This window comes from Leucopleurus acutus (genome assembly GCF_964270905.1).
Source record: "Leucopleurus acutus genome assembly, chromosome: 7".
In the NCBI taxonomy this organism is placed as follows: domain Eukaryota; kingdom Metazoa; phylum Chordata; class Mammalia; order Artiodactyla; family Delphinidae; genus Leucopleurus; species Leucopleurus acutus.
In genome coordinates this window covers 5948012-5965290 of record NC_139150.1, presented here as the reverse complement: position 1 = coordinate 5965290, position 17279 = coordinate 5948012, and the positions used below count along the sequence as shown (strand labels likewise).

Genomic DNA, 17279 nt, shown 5'->3' with positions numbered 1-17279 from the left:
CACCAGAGCCGCCGTACTGGGGGGCCGATGAGACCAGTGGCCTGCTGGAGAGGGTAGCAGGAGAGAACGCCAGCTTGCCATGCCCTGCCAGAGGTGAGGCTGGGCCCTGGGCCCTGGGCTGGGAGGGGGAGAAAACCCACCCATGTTTCAGCGCCCTCGGTCACTGTAGGCAGTGCGCGTGGGTGTGGAGGCTTGTGGGGTCCCCACTCCTGTCCAGGACCATGCCAGGAACTTCATCCCATCAGCAGCCCTATAGGATGGGTGTTAGCATTAGCTCTTTTTTTTTTTATTAGGGGCAATTTAGGCCCAGAGCGGTTAAGAGGGTTGCCTGAGGTCACAGCCAGAAGGTGATGTAACTCAGGGAGTATAATCTGCTTTAACCCCAGCCCCGAGTGACCGTTAAACCCTGGGCCCCTCTGCGCCTGGGGATTGTAACAGCTGGGGCTGAGGAAGGCCCCAGGGTCCTAGGATCGGTGCTTGGTGGCCCCTGCCTCTCCCCAAGCCCAAGGCTTTCTCACAGGGCATGGCTTCACGCAGTCCTGGGCAAACCAGTCCTTTGGGAACCCCTTTGGGCTACAGCACAGTGTGGGATTGAGATAGCCACCCCTGGGTCAATTGCCCGGTGCCGGGCAGTTCACACCTCCTTTCTGAGCCTGTTTTCTCAGCTGTCCAGTGGGGTCACACCTGTCCCTCCACACAGGCCCAGTGGGCCCAGTGGACGGCAGGAAGCTTAGGTCCCAGCACCGTGCCTGGCACATAGTAGGAGCTTGCGGAAATGTGTTGAGTGGATTCTGCTGTTCTGTGAAATCTCCCTGCGGCACCCAGTGGATCCCACTGGCTGCCAGAGTCGCTTCTGGCTTTGGGTCAAAATGGCCAAAATGTCTCCCCTGTGCATAGATGATGCTTTCTAGAAGGGCAGGTGTCTGGGTGTCTAAGAAGCAAGTGGTAGCTTACAAAAAGCCTGGCAGGAGCCAGGAGAGCTGGTTGTAGTCTGCACTGCACCTCCTCATGCCACGGGATCCAGGGAAGTCCTTGGAATGGGACAGAGCTAGGGCCAGGTAGGAGGCAGGTGGGAGCAGACCACCTGGAGGGGCCATCGTCCCGCTCTTGAGCAGGGCGCCACCTTGTGTCAGTATCTGGTAACAGCAAGGAACCTGTAGGGCCCTCCCGGGACGTGGGAGGTAGGAGGTGGGACCACCAGCCCCGGCCTCCTGCCCTGATACCCCACAGTCACTCACAACCCCAGCATCAAGCCTGGTCAGCCAGGGGCCTGTCCTCTGAGCCTGACTTCAGCCAAGTCAGCATAAGCCAGGTCCCCTCCATCACAACTGCCTGTCCCCGCCCCGCGTCCCACCCCACCCCCCTCGGCCTTCTCTCTTTCAAGCAGGTGGCTGCCGGGTGGGCAGTGTTGGGCGCTGGTATTCACCAGCCATGTGACCTTGGGCTCGGAGGGCTCTGAGGGAGAAAGGAGAAAGCCTGGAGCACAGAGGGCGTGACCCATGGGAGCCCTGGTGCCTGCAGTGGGTGGCACTACCCGCCTCCTCCTCGTGGGGTGGGACAGAGGCCAGGATTTTGGACATTGCCCCTCTCTTGGTCTCTGTAAAATGGGAGTGGAGGCAAGATGAGTGGTTTTTTAGCAACAGCCCTGAGTCCCTGGAGTCTTCCCATCACAGAGCAGTGGTGCAGTTCTGTGTGGTTAGAGCTCATTTAGGGGTTAGATGTTTGCATTTAAAAAAAAAAAAAAGCTTCCAGGGTTCAAAACTCAATACCCCTCAGGGCTGGCAGCTCTGAAGTCCTGGTCTCTGGGTGGCGGGAGCACGGGCTGGGGCCTTTGGGAAAAGATGAGGAACTGGGAGGGGCATGTGTGTGTCTGTGGGCTGTATGTGTGTGTGTTGTGTGTATGTGTTCACACATGTGTCTCCATGCTGGGGAGCAGCTGGGACACTCCAGCAGGCATCCTGGGCAGACACAGAGGAAACGGCAGAGGGTTCTATGAGGAAACAGACACAGGGGATTAAGTAGCCCAAAGATCGCAGAGCATGGGTGGCCCTCCTTTTCCCTCAGGACCAGCGGGCAGAGTCCCCAGCACTTAGCAGGAGCAGTCAGTACAGGGTGGGGGGGGCAGGGGCCCTCCCGAACGGGATGACACCCAGGATGCCCCGGATGTGCCGCATCTTGATCGCAGCCCCATTCCCCCCAGATGGGGAGTCTCACCCCTCCCACCAAAGGTGAGGATAAAAGAGCAAGTGAGGCAGAGAGAATGTGCTTACAGAGAGCCCCGAGCTGCCAGGGGAGTCGGCAGATCAAGTGGGGGTGTGGTGCATTATAACTGGTATTTAGCAACGATTATGACCCCGATGGGGAGTGATGGAAGGGCTGCAGGCTGCCTGCCCTGCAGGCAGGGCGGTGGGTAAGGGCTGCCCTTGTCCTGAGATCACTCAGCAAGTCTGCAGGGTTGGGGCTCCCGTGACCCAGGCCCCGCTGCGACCACTGGGCGCCATGCCTCATGGGCACGTGTGCTGCTTGGAATGCTGGGTCATTCCTTCAACACCGATCTAAGGACCTACTGTGTGCCCTGGCCCAGTGGGGCAGCTGTTCATCCCGCACCCACTGTGCGCCGGGCCGTGTGAGCCGACAGCCTGGTGGCAGAGCCAGACGCTGCACAGTCCGACGTGAGGAGTGTCGCAGAAGGGCCTCCAGGGGGACTGCGGCGCTCACGGTGGGGCAAGGGGTGTGTGGCCAGCGGTGTCCTCCTCATGCCTGTGAGGGGAAGCACAGGCCCGGTCCACCGGGGGCCTCCACCGTTTATGTGCAGATCCGATGGGACAATATGGGTACTGAGCACGGCGGGCTCATTCATTCACGTAGCCCCTACTGTGTGCCAGGCGCTGGGCTTGCAGCTGGGGGTGCAGCAGGGAACAAATCAAAGACTTCGGACCTTGTGGGGGGAGACAGACAATAGGCCAAAAAAAAAAAAGCCTAAAAAAGTGCATCTTATGTACATTAGAAAGTTGGAGATGGCAGGCAAAAGAGAAAACACAGGGCAGGTGAGGGGGTTGGGAGTGCAGATGAGGTGGGGCCTCTGCGAGGGGAACCAGAAAAGGCTCTGGCCCCTGTGCCTGTGGCCCTCGGGCCGCTGGGAGGCCACGTGGACACACAGCACTGGGTGGGGAGGTGGCAGGTGTGTGAGCACCTGCTGCTCCTCTAGCCTGGGGGGCAAGGAGGTACCTGAGACCTCCCCCCGCCCCGAGGGTCAGCATCACTTGCACGGGGGTGGGGGCAGTGTGGGTGTGGACAGGGAAGGGGACAGGCTTTCGTGCTGATGACTCTCTGCCCTGCCAGGGACGCCCAAGCCGCAGATCACGTGGCGGAAGGGCCCGTCCTCGGAGCCCCTGCGTGGCCGGCCGGGCCTGGCAGTGCTGGATGAAGGCTCTCTGTTTCTGGCCTCGGTCTCTCCCACCGACGGTGGAGACTACGAGTGTCAGGCCACCAACGAGGCGGGCTCCGCATCCAGGAGAGCCAAGCTGGTAGTCCATGGTGAGCAGGGACCCCAGAGCTGGGGAACGGCTTGTACACACCTCCCAGTGGTACGCATGGATGCCTGGGTGGGGCAGCGCCAGCTCCCCAGCCTGAGAGCTCACCGCAGGGAGGCCACAGGTCCCTGCCCTCCCCGACCCCGTGCTTGTTGGGGAGGGCTTGAGGGTGTTAGGAAAGTGGCAGGTTGCATGGGCGTCCCCTTCCCCAGAGAGACCCCCACGGATACAGTGTAAGGAGAAGAACCTGGAACTCCATAAATGGCTCTGAAATGGTCTAGTGAATTTATTTTAGAAGGCTCACTGAGGGCAGATGAGAGTCCCAGAGCCCACCTCCCACTGAAGCTGCTGAAACTACCCAAGGTTCCTATTCTTCCCTGCAGCAGGAAGAGCTTCCCACAGCTCCCGCCCCTGGTGCTGTGTGCAGGGGGAGGGGAGCCCTTCTCCTCAACACGGGCTCATGGAGGGGGTGGGAGAAGCAGTTTTATGGTTCCTGGGAAGTTTGTTTCAAAGACATACCTAGGCCCCATCTTCAGAGATTCTGACTCGGGGCGGGGGAGGGTACCCCCCTAGGTGACCATGACAGCAGTTTGGGTGTAGAGCCAGATGGATCCCGGGGGTCCCGCATCTTACAAAGCTGGATGTCAGAGCCCGTAGACAGCTCCTGGGCACGACCAGCGCGAGGTCCCAGGGCGAGGCCGCTGTGGCCATTCCCAGGTCCACGTGGCTCCTGATGGCCACATCAGGGGCTGGGGCGGGCATCCTGGAACCCCAGGATCTGGGGAAGGGCGGGAGTTGGGGCTGCCCATCCAGGTGGGGAAGAATGCCCCAGGAGGGGTCCGGGTGGCCGTGGCTGTCCTGGGAGGGGGCAGCTCCTCTGCTTCTCTTTGCTCCCAAGTGCCCCCCAGCATCCGGGAGAACGGGCACAGGGCCAACGTGTCAGGCATGGCCGGGCAGTCCCTGACGCTGGAGTGTGATGCAAATGGCTTTCCGGCCCCCAAGGTCACGTGGCTCAAGGATGGGCAGCAGGTGGGTGTCCCCTGGGGTGGATGGGCTGTGGGTGGGATTTGGATAGGGTACAGACCTTCTGGATGGGTTCCTGCATGTGCCAGGTGTGGTGGGGAGGTGTGAAAAGTGGCAGGTGTCTTTGGGGATGCACTGGGACTCAGGGCCATGGAAGACCGTGGGCCCACGATGAAGCCTGAGGGGCTGCCTGGTGGAGAGGGCACGGCACCGTTATGGGAATCAGAAACCCTGGGTTCCGGTCACCAACCAGCTCCCTGGGCCTCAGTTTCCTCATTGCTGATGGGGGATGCGGGGTGGCCAGACCCCGCTCACGAGCTCCCTCTGGCCTCTTCTGCCCAGATCCCTGAGGTGGGCAGCCACCGCCTCCTGGACGGGGCCCGGGCCCTCTACTTTCCCAGGATCCAGGAGGGCGATTCTGGCCTCTACTCCTGCAGGGCCGAGAACCAGGCTGGGACTGCGCAGAGGGACTTCGATCTCCTTGTGCTCAGTGAGTGAGGCTGAGCCCTCCCAGCTCCCAAGTGTGTCTGGCCCTGCAACCCCTCCCCTTTTAGGTGGGGCGGGGGAGGGAAACTACCGGCTGGGAGCCGGGGGCATAGAGGGGCGCATGGCAGACCTGGTCCCTGTCTTCACATAACTATGGGGGCAGACATTGGACAATCACATCATTAGCCTTGTAATTACATTATGCATCATGTATGTGCATTACGTGCTACGAAAGAGCGCTGCCGGCAGCTGAGGACGCACAGAGCAGGGGCCGATCCAGCCAGGGGTTTGGGGAGCTTCCCATGAGGGCCGGGTAGGAGAGGGGAAGGGTGACCAGGCAGGGGTCCTGCACGTGCAAAGGCCCTGCAGCAGACGGGGCTTGTAGGGGTTGAGGATTTTTCTCCCCCCACCCTTTCTCGCCCCCAGTCCCACCTTCCGTGCTTGGAGCCGAGGCCCCTCAGGAGGTGCTGGGCCTGGCTGGTGTAGGGGTGGAGCTGGAGTGCCAGACCTCGGGGGTCCCCACGCCCCAGATGGAATGGACCAAGGATGGGCAGTGAGTGACCCCCGACGGGTAGTGATGGGGTGGAGCCTCGGCCTGGGCTGGTGGAGAGGGCCTCTGGGGAGATGGAACTCTGCAGGGTTAGAGCTCGACAGGCATTGCACGAGCCAGCCAGGGCCCAGGCAGAGGGCGGTGTGGGGCACATCCACCCCCCAGCCTGAGATCGCCCAGGTGAGACCCTGCTTTCAAATGGCAGGGTTTTCTCATCACTTAGCCAGCCTTCCTTTCATTTCTAAAACTTTTTCAAAGGTGTTTTTTAAGGTATTTTAAATTTTAAGGAATCAATATGATGTTTACCATTCCAAAGTGCACAATTCAGTACGCTGTGTTCAGTACATCCACAGTGTTGCACATCCGTCGCCTCTGTCTGGTTCTAGAACATTTCATCACCCCCACAGGAGGCCCTATACCCATTAGCACTCACTGCTCTGTTCCTCCCCCGCCCCAGCCCCTGGCAACCACTAACCTCCGTCTCTGTGAATTTCCCTGTATTTCATATAGATTTCATGCAGTCATATGTATGTAGTCTTTCGTGTCTGGCTTCTTTCACCTAGCGCACAGTTTTCAAGGTTTTTTCATGTTGTAGCAGGTTTCAGTACTTCATCCCTTTTAATGGCTGAATAATATTCCATTGTAGGGATGAACCACTTTTTGTTTATCTGTTTATCCATTGATGGGCACTTGGGTTGTTGGTACCTATCAGCGACTGTGAATCTTCCAGGCTTCCGTTTCCCAAGCAGCAGGCTCCCCTCTGTGTAGCCTGCCCCTGCCAGCTGGCCTTACTGACAATCTTGACCATCTTTCCAGACCTGTCCTTCCGGGGGACCCTCGAATCCAGCTGCAGGAGGACGGCCAGGTTCTCAGAATCACCACCAGTCACCTGGGGGATGAAGGGTGGTACCAGTGCGTGGCCTTCAGCCCAGCCGGCCAGCAGGCCAAGGACTTTCAGCTCAGAATCCACTGTGAGCCCAGCCCCTTCCCGGCCCCCACCACGGGCTGCCCACTGCATGGAGGGAAGACGAGGGCACAAACGGGGGCCTATGAGGAGCGAGCCCCCGGTTCAGTAAAGCTGGGGGGGCGGTGGGGTGGGGTGGACCGGAAAGAATAGAGGGAATCCGGCCCAGTGTTTCCCAGATCCCACTGTCCCCATCTGAGCTTCACAAGTTTTCCTATTCCTGATACCACTCAGGATGATTGTTTAAATCAAGTCACTTTTCTTTACACCGAAACTCATTTATGTAAAAGGATGCGTAACACATCAAAGGGAAGTAGGAACCAGGGCTGCTTGGCCTTCGTGGGAGGAAGCTGTGAAAACAAATGCAACCAAAGAGGGATTTTGGAAACCCTTAGGCGTGAGCTGCCTGCATGTGGTAAAAAGGGCAGAGTAGAAAGTTCTAGAAAGGTTACGAACATAGTCGCACCAAACGCACCAAACAACCTTTTTGTTTGTCGTAATCAGGCAGGAAGGAGATTTGGGGAGGGTGTAGCTGTTCTGTTACGAGATGCATGCCCACATGCCCTGAGGGTCAGCTTAGGTACCACCCATGGTGTGTGACCTGCCCCGGAGGAACCCCGGATCCAGTTCGGCCCCTCGTGTTACAGATGGGGGCACTGAGCCCCAGAGAGGGGAAGTGACCTATGCGGGTCATACAGCGAGTCAGAGGCAAAGCGGGGTCCAGAGCCTGACCTGTGGCCCTTCCCCCGCTTTCTGCGCTTCCTGTGATGGCCGGGCTTGCCCCCCACGTCAGCGTGTCCCTGGCTGGTATCTCCTGTCTGTCCCCAGAACCCCCTGCCCCTCCTCCCACCCCTGCAGTAGAAGCCTGTGACATGTGCTGTGCTTGTGGCCCACAGACAGGTGCATGGGGCTGCAAGGGATGGGACACCAGCCACCTCGGTGCTGGGCAGGCTCCCTGTGATTGCCCCCCGCCCCCCATTGTCCTCAGCACCTCCCACCATCTGGGGCTCCAACGAGACAAGTGAGTTGGCCGTCATGGAGGGCCACCCCATGTGGCTCCTGTGTGAAGCCCGAGGAGTGCCCACGCCTGACATCATCTGGTTCAAGGATGGGGACCCCCTGCTTCCAAGTGCCGGGGCCGTCTACACCAGGGGCGGCCGACAGCTGCATCTGGAGAGGACCCAGGGCTCGGACACTGGCATCTACACCTGCAGGGCCAGCAACCCCGTGGGGGTCATGGAGAAGGCCACCCGGCTGGAGGTTTTCGGTGAGCGGCCCGGGGTCACAGCAGGAGCAGTGGTCAGCTGGGGCGAGTGGCGGGAGGGAGTCTGGGCCGGGATGGCCTCCATCTGGCTCTAAAGGTGGGTGAAGGGAACAGACAGAGGCCCAGGAAAATGCGAATGAGGGGTTACCCAGGGAGAAGGGTCATCTCAGCTCGTCCAGCCTTCCTCAGGCAGGTGAGGAAACCGACGCCAGGGGAAGGGCCTGTCTCGGGGCCCCAGCGGAGCCGAGTGGAGAATCCAGCTCTCCCCCTCGTGGTTTAGGGCTTCTCAGGAAATTGCGCCCACACCCCCACGACCACAGCTAATAACTAACCGCTCTTAATTAGCCACGCACTGTGGTCCAGACCCCCTGGGGCTCGTCACAGCGCTAGCTAATTTAATCACGGCACAGGGACTAGGGCCCTGGTCCCCCCACTCATGGGTGAGCGTGGTGGGCTCTGGGGCTGGCCCAGGTCACCCCGCTGGGAGGTGAGAGGACCCAGTTCCTACCTCGAGGGTCTGACTTGTGCTCTGTTAACCTCAGCGTTGGCCTGCCTGGAGGGGCTTGGCTCTGAGGACATGTGAAGAACTCAGAGGACAGGGTGTGTGTAGGAGGGCAGGGATGGGTCTGAGCAGATGAAGTTTAGAAGGCAGAGTGCAGCCTGGTGGGGTCATTCTGGTCCCCCTCGAGGAATCAGCTCCGGAGCTCTGGTCCCCAAAGATACAAAGGGCTTGGATGCTGGAGTCCTGGGGACCCCAAAGGGAAGTTGAGGTGTGTGGGGTCTACGGGCAGCAGCCAACTCCGGGATTCTTATTCAGGGATCTGAGAACCTCCTGGAAATGGATGGAAAATGCACATGTGTGTTTTCATTATATTTTCATTGGGGCTAGTGACCCAGGCAAAGTTGAGAAGCCCATCCCGTTCCCTCATCGCCCCATGTCTCCTGGCAATGACTCTGTGGGCTTAGCAACCTGGGGGCCCTCCCCAAGGGGAAGAGAGAAGCCCCCCCTCTGGCTACCCCCTTGGCCATCACTGGCTGAGTTAGGAGCCCCCAGAGGCCGGGCCGTCTGGGCTAGGGTCTGCTCGCCTCCTCAGGCCAGGGAGGGGACCAGTAGTAGGAGTAGAGGCTCTGGCCTTGGGCTCTGGGGAACCCATCCCTTTGGGTTCAGCAGATCTTGAGACCTACTGTGTGCAGATACTGAAGATGCACAGAGACAAGTGTCGTTCTGCTCAGGCTGAGCTCACGGGGGTCGCAGGGTGTGGAGAGAGGATGCAGGCAGTGTGTGTGGGGGGGTGGGAATGACACCAAGGGGCAGAGGAGGGAGAGAGTGCTTCCAGCCAGGGCGCCGGGGGAGGCGCCCCGGAGGAGGTGATGTCTGAACCGGGGTTCCAGCTAGTGGAGGGGAGGAGAAGGCATTTCACATGGGTTGGGGTCTGTGAGGGACTTAACCAGGCTGCTGGTCCCTGAGCACCCCCTGCCTCTTCCCTAGTCCCGCCCACCATCGAGGGCGCTGGCGGAGGGCCCCGTGTGGTGAAGGCCGTGGCCGGGAGGCCCTTGGCGCTGGAGTGTGTGGCCAGAGGCCACCCACCCCCCACCCTCTCCTGGCACCACGAGGGGCTACCCGTGGCGGAGAGCAATGGGACGTGGCTGGAGGCGGGCGGCGGCATGCTGAGCCTGGAGAGCCTGGGGGAGGCATCTGGAGGCCTGTACAGCTGCGTGGCCAGCAGCCCCGCCGGGGAGGCCGTGCTGCAGTACTCCGTGGAGGTGCAGGGTGAGCCCAGGCCTGCCCTACCCGAGTCACCTGGGCTGTGGACCCCTCCTCCCACGCCTAGTGTGTGCAGAGGGAATGGAAGTGACCGGTGTCCTGGATTGCATGAGACAGATAAGGGGACAGACGAGGACACTGCGACCTGGGCTGGGGCCCCTCAGGGATACAGTGTGGGCAGGGTTGATTCCTGGGATCAAGGGTCCTGGCTCCTGCCCATGACCCTGGGCCAGGTCATCCAGGGTGAAGGACACCGCTCTGCCTTCCAGGAGATGCGCCCGGTCAATGGGATGGACATTTATACCCTGAGGCCCAAAGCTGGGTGGTGGGCACTGGTCCCGGGGAGGGGTGGGCGCTGGTCCCGGGGAGGGGTGGGCGCTGGTCCCGGGAGGGGTAGGTGCTGGTCCCAGGGAGGGGTGGGCGCTGGTCCCGGGAGGGGTGGGCGGGCCCTTCGCCTGCTTCTCCCATTTCACGGACACTTCACGGCCATTAACCCTGGGTAAGGCAGGGAACAGGGAGACGGGACTCCTGAGCCCTGGGTCTGGTGGGAAGACATTCAATAAACAGACCGATCCTGTGGGGAGGCTGAACTTGGGCGGTCCTAGAACGCCTTCTGGACGAGGGGCCGTTTATGGGAGTGCTTGAAGGGTGAGGGGAAGCTTGGGCCTGGCTCTGGCGGCACTGGGACTTGGGAGGGCTGTAGGCCGGGATTTCCTCAGCTCCAGACACCCAATGGTGGCCCCTGCCCACAGTGCCCCCGCAGCTCCTGTTGGCTGAAGGCTTGGGCCCGGTGACCACCCTCGTAGGACAGCCCCTGGACCTTCCCTGCCAGGCCTCAGGCTCCCCAGTGCCCGCGATCCAGTGCGTATGGGGTGGTGGAGGCCAGAACTGGGGGGCTGGGGGACAGGCAGAGAGCATGCTTTGGGGGTGGGTGGGGACGGGAGATGCTTCCCCTCCCAGGAGCATGAAAGAGGCCATGGAGCCCGGGACGTGAGGACAGGAGAGAGATGCTGCCTGGCCTCTTGGCCTGTCCTGTTGCCCCTACCTCCTCTAGCCTCAGGCTGACCCATTCCCGTCCCCACACACCTTAGCTGGCTGCAGAATGGCCGCCCAGCCGAGGAGCTGGCCGGGGTGCAGCTGACCTCGCAGGGGACCACACTGCGCATCGACCACGTGGAGCTGGACCACGCGGGCCTCTTCGCCTGCCAGGCCACCAATGAAGCGGGCACTGCAGGGGCTGAAGTGGAGTTGTCTGTGCACGGTGAGGGCGGCCTGGCCTTCTGGGGCAATGACAGCCCGAGATGCCGGGGTGGGTGAAGCCAGCCTGACAGACATGGGAAGGGCATGGAGCTGGTCTTCTCTGGACAGCATTCCTGGTCTGGACTTGCCAGGTGTGAGAGGGTGGTCTCAGCTGCTCACCACACTTGTCTACAGGTCTTCGAGCCCCTCCCTAGCCTCCCCCTGACCCCAGCTCACTCTCTATGCTGACCACGCTGAACTTCATTCAACTGTTTAAATACGTTGGCTTTCTTGCCTCCAGTCCTGCAAATGCTGTTCCCGCTGCCTGGAACATTCTTCCTCTTTGCCTGATTAGCTCCTCCCTATCTTTCAGGTCTGTCCTAAAAAACAACCCTTCCTCCAGGAAGCCCTCCTTGATTCCACCACGGTTATAATCTGCACTGCCCAGCCTCTCGTGGCCATAACCCCCCACCTACTGTATTGGGATTTCTCGTTTGGCTGTTCATCTCCACTGCCCAGCTTGGGAGCTCTGAGGGCAGCACAGAACTTTCTCTGCTGTGTCCCTGTGCATAGTGCAGTGTGGGACACAGAGTAGATGCTCAGTGCACATGTGGATGGATAATGGATGGATGAATGATGGATGGATGGATGATGGATGGATGGATGATGAATGGGAGAATTTGAAAGGGAAAGACTAGCTCTGCCAGCTCTCAGTCTGGTGCTCTTTATCCTAAGGCCAGGTATCTGGAGGGTTGAGTGGAGGGAAGCTAGAGGCCAGCCCTGCAAGGCCACTCCCTCCCTCCCCAGGCATTGAAGAGGTTTCTGGGTGCCCACTGCACCCCTCCTGACCCTGACTGGGTCTCCCTGCCTCTCCCTCTGCCCAGAGCTCCCGTCGGTGGTCATAGTTGGGGATGAGAACATCACAGCCCCTTTCCTGCAGCCTGTGACCCTCCAATGTGCAGGGACTGGGGTACCTACCCCAAGCCTCCGCTGGTGGAAGGATGGTGTGGCCCTGGCAGCCTCGGGGGGGAACCTGCAGGTACGTGCAAGGGCCCCAGGGTTGGCAGGCCAATCTTGCACAGGGGGAGGGGCTGCTTTTTAGCGGCCCCGGGGAGCCCAAGCGGAGCTCTGGCAGCCTGGGGGCAGGACAAACAGAGTCCACTCATCCTAGAAATGCTCAGTGGACCTTGGGGTGCTGGGTCTGAAGAAGGAAGGGAGCCCTAAGCCTAGTTGAGGTCCCCGGAGTTTGAGCTCCCAGAGGGGGAAAATGGGGGGAGGGGAGTATCCCCAAGACCAGAGGGATCCCCTGGAATCTGAACGTGTGGCTCAGAACTGCAGCCGGAACCAAGCTTGTGCCCCTGCCTCACTTCTCCTGCGCTGGGGTCAGCAACAGCCTGGCCACTTGCCACGTCCGTGTTGCTCTGACCCCAGGCCCCACCCACATCCTGGCACACACCTGCCTTTCCTCCTCTCCACCAGATCGAGAAGGTGGACCTGAGGGACGAAGGCATCTACACTTGTGCTGCCACTAACCTGGCTGGGGAGAGCAGGAGAGACGTGGCGCTCAAGGTGTTGGGTGAGGATGTGGGTGGAGGCGGAGCCTGGACCTGGGGTGGTGGGTGATTGAGGGCCCGCAGGGCTGCCGTGGGGGGTTGGGGACGGCTGGGGGTTCTAAAATTAATGTCACGTACTTAACTTTAGAAGTAGAAAATCATTTGCTCTGTGGTCGCTTTTGGTTGTTTTCTGCCGGATTTTCAGTGGACAGCCTTGTTCTCATTCATATTTATCTTTGCCTGTTCTCTTCATCTGGGGGCTCATTTAGGTCCTTGTGTATATGGGCAAATCCTTGCCCTTGTCGCTCCTCGTGACTGCCTGGGGTCCACCTCCCCGGTGCGCCTGATGCTGGCTGTTCCCGGGGGGTCAGGTGCCTGGGTTGTCCTTGTTGCCCAGCCCACCTTGGGAAGGCCGGGGAGGGGCACTGGGGAGGCTGAGATGAGCCACCCAGAGCCTGTACCCCCTCCAAGCCGGGGCTCTTCTCGTCTCCCCTAGTGCCCCCCAATATCGAGCCGGGCCTGGTCAAAAAGGCAGTGCTGGAAAATGCCTCCGTAAACTTGGAGTGTCTGGCTTCAGGCGTACCCCCTCCTGGTAAGTAATACCCCTCCTGTTGGCTGAAAGCCACCTCCAGCCAACCCCAGTTCCCATCCAAAGAGGCGGGGCAGTGCCACAGGCACCACTCTGGCTGTGGACAAAGCGGGATGAGATCAGCAGGCCTTCCCCTTCCCTCCCCAGCGTTCCCCTCTTCCTTGTCAACAGCCATTTATGCAATGCCCATTACATGCCAGTCACTGCCAGGGCCCAGAGCCTTTGCACTGGTGTCTGAAACAAACCTGCCGGGTTTCTGCTGAGTTTGTGGCTTCACGGGGCCGCCCCGGGGCTGGCGGTGAGAAACAGGACCTGGAGGGCCTGGGCCTCTTCTCTAGACCAGCAGTTGAGCAAAGGTCTGAGAGCTACGGCTAGGTGTGGGTGCCCGGCAGACAGGATGGGCCCAGGAAGGGGGTCCGTTTCCTGTCCCCCATCTGAGCCAGCTCAGTCCTGCTTTGCCTGGGGTGGTGAGCCCTGGAGGTATTTGCCCTCTGCCATGGGGAAACGCTCTTCTGGGCTGGACCCTGGCAGGAGGTAAGGAAGTTGAAGATACAATCGGTCGTTACTAATTTATTTATTGCCTCTTTATTAACTTTATTTTTTAAATATATTTTTAAATTGAAGTATATTGGTTTACAATATTGTGTTAATTTCTGCTGTACAGCAAAGTGATTCAGTTATACATATATATATATATATATATATATATATATATACACATTCTTTTTTAATATGCTTTTCCATTATGGTTTATCATAGGATATTGAATGTAATTCTCTGTGTTATACAGTAGAACTTTGTTGTTTATCCATTCTATATATGATAGCTTATGTATGCTGACCCCAACCTCCCACTCCGTCCCTCCCCAACCCCCTTTCCCGTGGCAACCACCAGTCTGTTCTCTGTGTCCACGAGTCTGTTTTGTAGATAGGTTCATTTGTGTCATATTTTAGATTCCACATATAAGTGATATCATATGGTATTTGTCTTTCTCTTTCTTACTTCACTTAGTATGATAATCTCTGGTTCCATCCATGTTGCTGCAGATGGCATTCTTCTGTTCTTTTTTATGGCTGAGTGGTATTCCATTGTATATATGCACCCATCTTTATCCATTCCTCTGTCGATGGACATTTACGTTGTTTCCGTGTCTTGGCTATCGTGAATAGTGCTGCTATGGACATGGGGGCGCATGTAGCTGTTTATAATTGGTCCATATTTATGAGGCTGCTGTTTTGGGGTATACCGTGTTCTCCTCTAAAGATCTCCCTCATGGGTGGTCTCCTGGCAGGGGGAGGACGTGAGGGGCTGGGCTGACTTTGACTCTCCTTGCTCCTGGCTGCCCCAGCCTGCATCCCTCTCTGCCTTCGGTTCCATCTCAGACAACACCGCCCTGTTCTGCCCCGCCCCCCTTCCTGGAGAACACTGGCTTTCTCCAGTGCCTGAAATAAAGGCACACCATGTGGCCACCCAGGAAGCCTCTCCTGGATGCCCATGACACAGGGCACAGTCTGAAGGGCTGGCAGGGACCCTTTCATCTCTCTTCTCTTCACCAGATATCTCCTGGTTCAAGGGCCACCAGCCTGTCTCTGCCCAGAAGGGAGTGACGGTGTCAGCTGATGGGAGAGTTCTCCTCATTGAGCGAGCCCAGTTTTCTGACGCTGGGAGCTACCGCTGTGTGGCATCCAATGTGGCAGGCAGCACAGAGCTGCAGTATGGACTACGGGTCAATGGTGAGCTGCCCCGAGACTAAAGGGATCCTTGTCCCCAAAGTTGTCTTCCATCCATTTGTCCCTCAGTCTGTTCATCCATCTGTCATCCATCCATCCATCCTTCCTTTCATTCATCTTTCCTTCCTTCCATCCATTGATAATTTACCCATCCATTCTTCTATCCATGCATGGAAACACCCAACTGTTCTTCCACTGATCCAACCATCCATCCAGTCCTCTGCCTATCCACCCATCCATCCATCTAACCTTCCATTTATTCAAACACCAATTCTTCCATCTATTGAGTACAGGCGTACCTCAGAGATACTGCAGGTTCATTCAGTTCCAGGCCACCACAATAAAGCGAATATCAAAATAAAGCAAGTCACATGAATGTTTTGGTTTCCCATTGCATAGAAAAGTTCTGTTTACACTATACTGTAGTAACTGTGCAGTAGCATTATGTCTAAAGAAAGTACAGACTTTAATTAAAAAGTATTTTATTGCTAAAAAATGCTAACCATCATCTGAGCCTTTGGTGAGTCGTAGTAGCAACCTCAAAGATCACTATAACAAAAGAACAGTAAGGGAAAAGTTTGAAATATGGCGAGAATTACCAAAATGTGACACAGAGACCAGAAGTGAGCCAATGCTGTTGGAAAAATAGCACCGATAGACTTGCTCAAGGCAGGGTTGCCACAAACCTTCCGTTTGTAAAAAACACAACATCTGCAAAGTGCAGTGAGGCGAAGCACAGTAAAACGAGGCGTGCCTGTACGCGCTCTGGGCAGACCCTGGGGCTGCAGCCCTGAATGAGACGGACCCGGGAGCTTTCAGTCTAGTGGAGGATGCAGTAACTGGATACTTACCCAAAGTACTGTTTCATGACGATTGTGATAAGAGCTAGGAAAAGTGAGGTACAACTAAATGCCTGGAACTGGGGCGCTGACCTGGCCTGGGGGGTCCCAGGAGGCATCTTGGAGAGCTGGATGCCTAAACGGAGACCATGTTCCAAATGCTAAGGCTATAGAGAATTTGAGAAACTGAAAGGAGGCTGGGGGCTTGGAGCTTACAGAACAGTGAGAGGAGGGGCCGGGGTGGTGCTGGGGACCAGATGGAGGCTGGAAAGATTGGGTCTTTATCCTGACAGCAGTGGGTAGGGAGCTGGACAGGAGGCTGGGACCCTGGGTGTCATGACTCATGCCTCCCAGATACAACTGAATCTTCTGACCATTTTCTGCCCACGAGGGGCTGTCTGGAGGCTGATACCTCTGAGTTGGAAGGCAAAACCTGCCCAGGGATTCTCAACCCTGGTTACCCCTACACCATCCCCCTGATAATGACCTCGTGCTGACCAGAAGGACCAAGTTGAGGTGCTGCTTCTGCCAGTTCCTAGCTGGTCAGCCCTGGGCAGGTGACTTCCCTCTCTGAGCCTCAGTTTTCCATCTGTGGAAGCCTCGTGATGGAGTTGGAAGGGTGAGATGAGCAACCTCAAGGACTGTGGAGCGCTGCGCCCATGTTGGGAGTGGCTGTCCCTAAGCTTTTGTTTGTGGCCGTGTGCTCCCGTGTGGGTACCCAGCCAGGGGCCCTGCCTGCTTCACCCCCAGCGGGGCTCAGCCTGTGCCCTGTGCCGCCCTCACCCTGCAGTGCCTCCGCGCATCACTCTGCCACCCAGCCTGCCGGGCCCCGTGATGCTCCACAGCCCGGTTCGGCTGACCTGTAACGCCACGGGAGCCCCCAGCCCCATGCTGATGTGGCTGAAGGATGGAAACCCTGTGTCCACTGCAGGGACCTCTGGCCTCCAGGTCAGTAGGGGTGGGTGGCCCTGGCTCGCCTCCCGGGTGCCTCAGTAGGTGCTGGGAGCAGAGGTCAGGGCCTGGGAGTGCCGCGGGGAGAGGGAAACAGTGATGGCCCAGGATGGTCGACTGGAGGGAGGAAGGGGAGATGCTGAACGGAGTCTAGAGCCAGGTGGTCTCCAGAAACATAATGCACACCACCAAGGTGAACCGAATATGTAATTAAAAAATTTCTAGTAGCTGCATTAGGAGGAATAAAAAGAAACAGGTGAAACCAATTTTAATAATGCATTTTAAGGAATTCCCTGGTGGTCCAGTGGTTAGGACTCCTTGCTTCCACTGCAGGGGGCACGGGTTCGATCCCTGGTCGGGGAACTAAGATCCCAAAAGCCTCACAGTGTGGCATACATGAATAAATAAAAGTGTCCTTTAGCTACTTTATTTATTTATAAATAAATAAAAAGTGAATATTAAAAAAAACTGCTGTATAAAAAATACATTTTAGTTCACCCAGTATATCCAAAAAGTATCATTGCATCACGTGATCAGTATAAGAAATCATTAACCAGACATTTTTGTACAAACTCTTTGAAATAGTCGTGCATCTTACACTTGGGGACCAGCCCTATCTCAAGGGCTCCCGAGCCATAGCCCCACTCCAGGGGACTCTTTCCCGGGACAGATGTTATTCCCCACCAGCCAGCAGAGGTCCTGGGGTCTGGGTAGAGCTCAGGGTTCCTCTGCATTGTGGCGGGCCCCAGGGGTCTGGGACAAGCTGCCCGCTGTGCCTGCTAGCAGGGCCGGA

At 57.9% G+C, this 17279-nt stretch overlaps 1 protein-coding gene across 1 annotated transcript in view; it reads left to right on the top strand.

Annotated features, from left to right (window-relative positions):
* Positions 1–17279, top strand: part of HMCN2 (hemicentin 2) — a gene marked incomplete at its 5' end in the record, with an annotated part of 150276 nt that overhangs the window by 72045 nt on the left and 60952 nt on the right. Inside the window, 15 exons of the mRNA XM_082842097.1 lie at positions 7–93; positions 3343–3537; positions 4432–4562; positions 4899–5046; positions 5469–5595; positions 6409–6563; positions 7545–7823; positions 9310–9591; positions 10338–10446; positions 10677–10846; positions 11709–11863; positions 12304–12400; positions 12874–12969; positions 14523–14699; positions 16326–16483. Coding sequence (XP_082698223.1) covers positions 7–93; positions 3343–3537; positions 4432–4562; positions 4899–5046; positions 5469–5595; positions 6409–6563; positions 7545–7823; positions 9310–9591; positions 10338–10446; positions 10677–10846; positions 11709–11863; positions 12304–12400; positions 12874–12969; positions 14523–14699; positions 16326–16483 — 2366 coding nt within the window. The remainder of the gene's footprint in view (positions 1–6; positions 94–3342; positions 3538–4431; positions 4563–4898; positions 5047–5468; positions 5596–6408; positions 6564–7544; positions 7824–9309; positions 9592–10337; positions 10447–10676; positions 10847–11708; positions 11864–12303; positions 12401–12873; positions 12970–14522; positions 14700–16325; positions 16484–17279) is intronic.